General features: G+C 46.4%; 1 protein-coding gene across 1 annotated transcript in view; it reads right to left on the minus strand.

Moving 5' to 3' along the window:
* Positions 1-403: 403 nt before the first annotated feature.
* LOC137532555 (dual specificity testis-specific protein kinase 1-like) overlaps positions 404-10,170 on the minus strand; it is a 137,339-nt gene continuing 127,572 nt past the window's right edge. The window contains exons 9-10 of the mRNA XM_068253187.1: positions 9,094-9,226; positions 404-2,244 (exon numbers count right to left, since the gene is read on the minus strand). Coding sequence (XP_068109288.1) covers positions 626-2,244; positions 9,094-9,226 — 1,752 coding nt within the window. The 3' untranslated portion in view covers positions 404-625. The remainder of the gene's footprint in view (positions 2,245-9,093; positions 9,227-10,170) is intronic.

The raw sequence follows: 10,170 nt of genomic DNA on the forward strand, positions 1-10,170 counted from the left end.
AGGTCATGACTCTTGGTGAAACATCTGCCTATTTGTGGTCAGCCTAGAAAACAAACAATGATCTTTCAATGTGGTGTCTGAGCTATAACAATAATCAGGATGTTGGGAAATCTCGGAGGTCTATCAAGGCCCTTTGAGTAGCTGGAAAGACCTTTTCATGGATGGGAAAGTGTTGGCTACATCAGTCTGAATGATTATTTATGGTCTGCAGAGCATTTTTAGTCCTACAATGCTGGAAACGGACATTACAAATCATACCAAGGAAGGGGGGGGGGGGGGGAATAAGGAAGAGCCGCTTGTGTCTTGCTGGTAGTGAAACGCGTCAGCCAATTCTTTTCGAAGATTTATAAATAAATAACAGGCCCCAAAAACTGCAGCCATGCTTGTGCATCAATGCGTAAGATTTCTTTTTTTTTTTTAGCAACAAAAACATTATTAAGTTAGTAATTATCTAGCTTGCACCAGTAGTCAGCCAAAGCCAAGTGCAAACTTGGTGCAGAAAACGCATGAGCTGGACGTAACCGTCATTGCGGCTTCATGTTTGTAAACAAAGCCACCAGAAAAAGTTTTTCCCACCAGGGGCAGCCGTAGAACTTGTGATGTGAGGATAAGCGCATGTGCAGGTCTAAGTCTGTGCTTCAGGCAGCTTCCTGCTGGGTCCTGGCCTGGGAGTGCCGAGGCGAGGCGCTGTGTGGATGAGGCCCCGGTTTGACTCACAGTTCAGGTTTTGATAGCGGGAAGTGTCTGGGGGTGAGCGGCGGCACACTGATATGAAGCTAAAGCCTAGACAGCAGGCAGGGCAGGATACGGTTTCTTCATGGTCCAGGACAGAACTGGAAGAAGCATGCAGGGGGGCCATGCTCCCACTCTCGGCTCCTTCACATCCCAGGCCTGGCAAATTCCCGTCCCACAAGTTGCCCTCCAGTGAGTCCAATGGATGTGGATGCAGCAGGCCAACCCATCCCATCGGTTTACTACTGACTACATTGTTATTGTCTGAAAGGCCTAACCTGTTGGGGACTACCGCGGGCTCCTGTTGCCATATGCTTACTGGAGGCGAGGGGGAACGGGAAGACGATGGCGTGGAGGATGAGGATGAATGTGGAGGGGTTGAACAAGCAACAAGAGATCCATTAGCTTGCAATGGTGGCAGTCTCCGACAGAATGTGTTTTCTTCTGTGCTGTCTGGACTGCTCGAGCAATCCATGGGTTCTCCAGTTTCAGGCTGGTCAAAGCCTGGATTTTCTCCAGGTCTTGTTCCATTAGGTTTCCACCGCCTGTTTAAGTCTTTTGATCTGTCATTAGATTTGGGGATCTTTGTGCTGGCAGGTGGACTCTTCTTCCCTTGAAGGTGATGATGTGGAGAAAAAGCTTTGATATCCCACTCAGGAACACTAACAGAGTTCTCTGTAGATTCCTTACCGTTTGAGTGACTGTTTCCAACTGGTGGGTTAGTGTTTTCTCCAAACCGTTCACTGCTAGGCTGTAGGGCTTTTCTTTCTGTTAACTCCGCCTTTGTGAAGTCTTTCAGTGCCCCACCAATTTGGTGATCTGATTTTGGTTCGTAGCCACATGGTTTAATGCTGACACTCAACGTCCAGTCTTTATCAAGAAAAGGTTCTGTGATCCCACCGGATTCCAGATTCCTTGAAGTATTTAAACCTTGTGGCAGACTCTCTGCGGAGTCCTGAAAATCATCCTGTAAGAAACCATTGACAGTCCTGTTATCCCCATCCATTTCTACTGAATTTACGCTAATGTCTTGCCAAAGGTCCACACTTTCCCCTTTCTGATGGAGACATCTCCGTGCAGAGGTGGTGACAGGACCTGGACTTCCCCTCCGCCCTACCTCCGGTGAGGATGGAAGAGACCTGCAGCGTCTTGGCCTGCCCACCATGTCAGAAAAGTCACACCGAGTGTCCATCATGGGCTCAGGAGTCACTGGGCTGCTGGTCTGGTAGGTCAATGGTGGCGGCAGGTCAAACGTGAGCGATATGACTGACTTGCTTGGGGTGTCGTAAAGCTTAATTCTTCCACCCTTCAGGTCTTCTCTCTGAGAGAATGGGTTGAATCGGGTGGGAGTGTCATTCAAGAGATCAATGTATGGGTCCTGAGGGTGTAGAACCGGCGGTGGCTGTGGAGAGAACATATCGGACTGACTCCGGGACAGACGCTGATCAGGGGGTGGTGGGAGGTCCCAATTCATTTCCTGATGATCCAAGGGTGACAACGCTCTCCTTCCACCTGGAAAACAAATCTTGGTATTAAAATATGGCCAAGCAAAAAAGTAAATTATGGCTTCACCATTTCACAGTCCTGGGTTTTTACTATGTGTGTTTCTGACAATTTTGACACTTCAGCTGTGTCGCTATAGAAACAGCAATAACTTTTTCATTACTTATAACATCCAAGTGCTATAGGGGTTATTTTGTTTCCAGGACTTCAGTTTTCACCCTTCCCAATTTTACCATGACTAGTCCTACTGTTACAAAACCCATGAAAATATATTCCTTGGTCCTGTGTGATTAATTGATACAACCTATGCCTTATAGCAATACTAGCTGGGCATGTGGCGGACCATTATCCTGCATGTCTGTAGCGATTGGATGCGGCTGCTAGGGTGAGTTTGGGGGCCCCAGCGCAGTACAGATGTATCGCTAGGCATCAGCAGAGCCCAAATAACTATGTAATAAAACATTTTCATTATTGGATCACTTAACAAGATGTGCATAGACCAATTTGTTTTGATTGTTTAGGAATAGGTATTACAGAGGTTAAAAAGCGGTTAATAAGCTAGGTGTTAAAGCTTAAAGAGAGACCGAGGTGGGCTCAAAAAAAAAAAAAGAAAAAAAGTAGATGATCTGATCCGGGGGGGCTGAGCAGATCAGGTAGCCGGAAAAACAGCCGCTCCCGCGGGTCGCAATGGCCCATTTTCACTTTCGTGACCTATAGGTCGCAGTGTTGCACAGAGAGTCAGTGTGTCTCTAGTAATGTGCAGGGAGGCGGGGGGAGCAGCAGGGGGCATGGCCAGGGAGAGACAGCTGCCCAATGGCTATGGAAGTAGTTTCACTGTATAAGCAGCACGGTGGTGTAGTGGTTAGAACTCTCGACTTTCAGCGCTGGGTCCCCGATTTGAACCCCTGATGAGCTACTGATTGGGATGAAGTTCAATTCTTGGTTACAGTTTCTCTTTAACCACTTAAAGAGTAACTGTTAGCCCCCAAAGTGAAATTTAAATCTGTACAGCAATGTTTTATTTAGTATTAAAGTGATCAAAAAAGCCAATGCGTTCTGCAAAAATCAATATAATTTTGCTACTATGTAGCCTTTTGCCCACGCTAAAGACGCAAAGCCGCATATCAGATACTGATGAGCATGCAGAGCATGCCTATGTTTGCCCGACCCCCCTCTCCCCCCCAGGACCAGGTGCCGATATATTTGCACCACAAACAGCTGACCGCTCTGACACTGAGAGAGAGCGGCAGCACTTCCAGCGGGAGCACCGCAGAGCAGCCGCCACCGAGTCACATGTGAGAGATGCACGGCGGCGGCTGCTCTGCGGTGCTCCCGCTGGAAGTGCTGCCGCTCTCTCTCCGTGTCAGAGCGGTCAGCTGTTTGTGGTGCAAATAGATCGGCACCTGGTCCTGGGGGGGAGAGGGGGGTCGGGCAAACATAGGCATGCTCTGCATGCTCGTCATCAGTATCTGATATGCGTCTTTGCGTCTTTAGCGTGGGCAAAAGGCTACATAGTAGCAAAATTATATTGATTTTTGCAGAACGCATTGGCTTTTTTGATCACTTTAATACTAAATAAAACATTGCTGTACAGATTTAAATTTCACTTTGGGGGCTAACAGTTACTCTTTAAGGACTGCAGTCATAAAACCCCTTAAGGACCAGAGCCTTTTTTTCCATTCGGACCACTGCAGCTTTCACGGTTTATTGCTCAGTCATACAACCTACCACCTAAATGAATTTTACCTCCTTTTCTTGTCACTAATACAGCTTTCTTTCGGTGCTATTTGATTGCTGCTGCGAGTTTTACTTTTTATTATATTCATCAAAAAAGACATGAATTTTGTCAAAAAAATGACTTTTTTAACTTTCTGTGCTGACATTTTTCAAATAAAGTAAAATTTCCTATACATTTGAGCGCGAAAGTTATTCTGCTACATGTCTTTGATTAAAAAAAAACCATTAAGTGTATATTTATTGGATTGGGTAAAAGTTATAGCGTTTACAAACTATGGTGCCAAAAGTGAATTTTCCCATTTTCAAGCATCTCTGACTTTTCTGCGCACCTGTCAGGTTTCATGAGGGGCTAAAATTCCAGGATAGTACAAATACCCCCCAAATGACCCCATTTTGGAAAGAAGACATCCCAAAGTATTCAGTGAGAGGCATGGTGAGTTCATAGAAGATTTTATTTTTTGTCACAAGTTAGCGGAAAATGACACTTTGTAACAAAAAAAAAACAAAAAAAAGTTTCCATTTCTTCTAACTTGCGACAAAAAAAATGAAATCTGCCACGGACTCACTATGCTCCTCTCTGAATACCTTGAAGTGTCTACTTTCCAAAATAGGGTCATTTGTGGGGTGTGTTCACTGTCCTGGCATTTTGGGGGGTGCCTAATTGTAAGCACCCCTGTAAAGCCTAAAGATGCTCATTGGACTTTGGGCCCCTTAGCGCAGTTAGGCTGCAAAAAAGTGCCACACATGTGGTATTGCCGTACTCAGGAGAAGTAGTATAATGTGTTTTGGGGTGTATTTTTACACATACCCATGCTGGGTGGGAGAAATATCTCCGTAAATGACAATTTTTTTATTTTTTTTACACACAATTGTCAATTTATAGAGATATTTCTCCCACTCAGCATGGGTATGTGGAACAATACACCCCAAAACACATTATACTACTTCTCCTGAGTACGGCGATACCACATGTGTGGCTCTTTTTTGCACCCTAACTGCGCTAAGGGGCCCAAAGTCCAATGAGTACCTTTAGGATTTCACAGGTCATTTTGAGAAATTTCGTTTTAAGACTGCTCCTCACAGTTTAGGGCCCCTAAAATGCCAGGACAGTATAGGAATCCCACAAATTACCCCATTTTAGAAAGAAGACACCCCAAGGTATTCCATTAGGAGTATGGTGAGTTCATAGAAGATTTTTTTTTTTTGTCACAAGTTAGCGGAAATTGATTTTAATTGTTTTTTTTCACAAAGTGTCATTTTCCGCTAACTTGTGACAAAAATAAAATCTTCTTTGAACTCACCATACATTTTGAATCAAAGAAGCAGGCCAGTGTGGCACTCCCTGAATGAAATGACCAGTATGCAGGAGAGATCAAATGAAACTATTAACCACTCGTAGCCACCAATACCCCTTTACAAGAATCCGGGGGATGCTGAGACATGTGCTCCGCCAATATTCGTAGAAGGAAGAGTATGACAACAATGTGTAGAAAGAAGCAGAAGCGTGCACCAATGTCCTCTAATGAATTTCGCCTTTTAATCCTCCAGATTAGTTCCATACAAACGGGGTAAACATCAGTGCATACATTAGTATAGTTGCATATACATACTGGTGCTGGTGGCAGTGGTCTGGTGGGTGCCTAGGGTGTGAAAGGATCGGCGACGGCCGTTTCGCGTCCAACAGGACGCTTGGTCACGCTGCGGGTGGAACGCAGCGTGACCAAGCGTCCTGTTGGACGCGAAACGGCCGTCGCCGATCCTTTCACACCCTAGGCACCCACCAGACCACTGCCACCAGCACCAGTATGTATATGCAACTATACTAATGTATGCACTGATGTTTACCCCGTTTGTATGGAACTAATCTGGAGGATTAAAAGGCGAAATTCATTAGAGGACATTGGTGCACGCTTCTGCTTCTTTCTACACATTGAACTCACCATACTCCTAACGGAATACCTTGGGGTGTCTTCTTTCTAAAATGGGGTCATTTGTGGGGTTCCTATACTGCCCTGGCATTTTAGGGGCCCTAAACCGTGAGGAGTAGTCTTGAAACCAAATGTCGCAAAATTACCTGTGAATAGGACGTTAGGCCCCTTAGCGCACCTAGGTTGCAAAAAAGTGTCACACATGTGGTACCGCCGTACTCAGGAGAAGTAGTATAATGTGTTTTGTGGTGTATTTTTACACATACCCATGCTAGGTGGGAGAAATATCTCTGTAAATGACAATTATTTGATTTTTTTTTTTACACACAATTGTCCATTTACAGAGAGATTTCTCCCACCCAGCATGCGTATGTATAAAAATACACACCAAAACACATTATACTACTTCTTCTGAGTACGGCGATACCACATGTGTGACACTTTTTTGCAACCTAGGTGCGCTAAGGGGCCTAACGTCCTATTCACAGGTAATTTTGAGGCATTTGGATTCTAGACTACTCCTCACGGTTTAGGGCCCCTAAAATGCCAGGGCAGTATAGAAACCCCACAAGTGACCCCATTTTAGAAAGAAGACACCCCAAGGTATTCCGTTAGGGGTATGGTGAGTTCATAGATTTTTTTTTTTGTCACAAGTTAGCGGAAAATGACACTTTGTGAAAAAAAAAAAAAATACATATCAATTTCCGCTAACTTGTGACAAAAAAAATAGAAGATTTTATTTTTTGTCACAAGTTAGTGAAAAATGACACTGTGAAAAAAACAATAAAAATCCAATTTCCGCTAACTTTTGACAAAAAATAAAATCTTCTATGAACTCATCATACACCTAACAGAATACCTTGGGGTGTCTTCTTTCTAAAATGGGGTCACTTGTGGGGTTCCTATACTGCCCTGGCATTTTACGGGCCCAAAACTGTGAGTAGTCTGGAAACCAAATTTCTCAAAATGACTGTTCAGGGGTATACGCATCTGCAAATTTTGATGACAGGTGGTCTATGAGGGGGCAAATTTTGTGGAAACGGTCATAAGCAGGGTGGCCTCTTAGATGACAGGATGTATTGGGCCTGATCTGATGGATAGGAGTGCTAGGGGGGGTGACAGGAGGTGATTGATGGGTGTCTCAGGGGGCGGTTAGAAGGGAAAATAGATGCAATCAATGCACTGGGGAGGTGATCGGAAGGGGGTCTGAGGGGGATCTGAGGGTTTGGCCGAGTGATCAGGAGCCCACACGGGGCAAATTGGGGCCTGATCTGATGGGTAGGTGTGCTAGGGGGTGACAGGAGGTGATTTATGGGTGTCTCAAGGTGTGATTAGAGGGGGGAATAGATGCAAGCAATGCACTGGCGAGGTGATCAGGGCTGGGGTCTGAGGGCGTTCTGAGGTGTGGGCGGGTGATTGGGTGCCCGCAAGGGGCAGATTAGGGTCTAATCTGATGGGTAACAGTGACAGGTGGTGATAGGGGGTGATTGATGGGTAATTAGTGGGTGTTTAGAGGAGAGAATAGATGTAAACACTGCGCTTGGGAGGTGATCTGATGTCGGATCTGCGGGCGATCTATTGGTGTGGGTGGGTGATCAGATTGACTGCAAGGGGCAGGTTAGGGGCTGATTGATGGGTGGCAGTGACAGGGGGTGATTAATGGGTGGCAGTGACAGGGGGTGATTGACAGGTGATCAGTGGGTTATTACAGGGAAGAACAGATGTAAATAATGCACTGGCGAATCGATAAGGGGGGGTTTGAGGGCAATCTGAGCGTGTGGGCGGGTGATTGGGTGCCCGCAAGGGTCTAATCTGATGGGTAACAGTGACAGGTGGTGATAGGGGGGTGATTGATGGGTGATTGATGGGTAATTAGTGGGTGTTTAGAGGAGAGAATAGATGTAAACGATGGATTTGGGAGGTGATCTGATGTCGGATCTGCGGGCGATCTATTGGTGTGGGTGGGTGATCAGATTGCCCGCAAGGGGCAGGTTAGGGGCTGATTGATGGGTGGCAGTGACAGGGGGTGATTGACGGGTGATTGACAGGTGATCAGGGGGGATAGATGCATACAGTACACAGGGGGGGGAGGGTCTGGGGGGGTCTGGGGAGAATCTGAGGGGTGGGGGGGTGATCAGGAGGGGGCAGTTTAGGGAGTAAAAAAAAATAGCGTTGACAGATAGTGACAGGGAATGATTGATGGGTGGTTAGGGGGGTGATTGTGTGCAAACGGTGGTCTGGGGGGTGGGCAGGGGGGGGTCTGAGGGGTACTGTGGGCGATCAGGGGGCAGATCAGTGTGTTTGGGTGCAGACTAGGGTGGCTGCAGCCTGCCCTGGTGGTCCCTCGGACACTGGGACCACCAGGGCAGGAGGCAGCCTGTATAATACACTTTGTAAACATTACAAAGCGTATTATACGCTTCCTATCCGGCGATCGTCGGGTTAACAACCCGCCGGCGCTTCCGATTGGCCGGCGGGTTGACGTCGCGGGTGGGCGGAGCCTATTGCCGGCGGATGCGCGCGCATCCCAGCGCGCGATCCCCGGCCAAAGAGTGCCCCAGGACCTGACGCCATTCTGCGTTACGTGGTCCTGGGGCTGCCACTTTGCCGCCGCCAATATGAAGTAGGCGGTCGGCAAGTGGTTAAGGACTACAGACTTCCTCCTTCAAGCCGGAAGGAGGAAGTGTGTAATGAGGCTTGCAATGCATCAAATAGGACGCATGCAAGCTGTTTGAAATGCAGGATGGACGGCAGAATTATAGGTAAATAAACCTTTGTTTCCCCGCCGCACACCTGAGGCAATTAAGCCTCATTTTATTCACGGATTTGAGTCCTTAGGGACCTGCGAGCCCATCCCCGGTTGGCGCTATATAAATAAAAAATAAAATAATTGTAAACTGGAGTGGGAAATGATCTTTACAGTAATAGCCAGGCTATCCATGTAACAGTAGGTTGTGAACATGGAAGGAGTTTTATTGTAAACTGGAATGGGAAATGATCTTTACAGTAAGAGCAGTGATGGGTGTGGCTGCATATGTGACATGATATCTGAGATTATGGCTCCTGCATTTGGCTTAGGCACTGGGTACGCAACTCATATTTGGTGTCCCTAGTAAGCAATGGAAGGTTCTGTCCTGGCATATGACAGAGAGGCAGAACATTACACGATCCCCACCATTTCCTCCATACTCACTGCTGCTTGGCGTGATAAGCTCCACCCCCTCCTTCTGTCCTCTGTGGGGCGTGGCAGTTACATCCATACTGTCCAGTATAACCTCCAGCCTCTGACTGAGGTCACAGAAGGACGGCCGGCTGTCTGGCGCCATCTATAGGAAGAGAGAGGAACAGTCACACACCGGTCAGCTGGCGTAAAAGTGCATTACAAGAGACCTGTCTATCCTTAAAGTGAACCTTCAGACTAAAAATCTACTCAGCAGCACTGAAAAGGTGTTAGTGTTTCTTTAACAGTTTCACAGCATCAGAAGTTTGTTTTTCTTATCCAAGCTTTATTTTTGGCTGCACAGAAGCTAAGCTCCGCCCCATCAAAGAAATCTGTCTGGGCATTTTTCCCCCAATGCTGTGCAAAGCATGATGGGATTTCTGATGATGATGTTCTCGTTGCCTAGCAACTGGGTGGGGTGATCAGGACACAGGGCAGTTGGAACTGTGTCTCATGCTCCGTCACCTCCTTTCAACCCAAAAGATGGCTGCCCCATGACAAAGATGGCAGCCCCCATGAATCACAAACATTTTCCTGTTCTTTTAAAACAGTGTGGGTAAGAGATTATATTACCTATTTATTTTAATTAACATACCTAATGTAACTTAATAACAGTGTTTGTTGAGGCTGAAGTTCCTCTTTAAACGAGTATGACGCCTCTTGCATCTCGCTGTATCAGATATACAGAACTCTCCCCCGGGAATTGACTTATATCCTACTGGTTTTTATCTCTATGAAAACTTATAGGCCAACAACAAATAAAAAATGCCAGGAAAAGAGGCAAGAGGTATATGGAGGCTGCCATATTTATTTCCTTTGAAGCAATACCAGTTGCCTGGCTGTCCTGCTGATCATCTGCCTCTAAAACTTTTAGCCATAGCCCCTGAACAAGCATGCAGCAGATCAGGTGTTGCTGACATTATTACCAGATCTGACAAGATTAGCTGCATGCTTGTTTCTGGTGTTATTCAGACACTACTGCAGCCAAGGAGATCAACAGGGCTGCCAGGAAACTGGCGTTGGTTAAAAGCAAATAAATATTGAAGTCTC

This window comes from Hyperolius riggenbachi, chromosome 1 (genome assembly GCF_040937935.1).
Source record: "Hyperolius riggenbachi isolate aHypRig1 chromosome 1, aHypRig1.pri, whole genome shotgun sequence".
Taxonomy (NCBI): Eukaryota; Metazoa; Chordata; class Amphibia; order Anura; family Hyperoliidae; genus Hyperolius; species Hyperolius riggenbachi.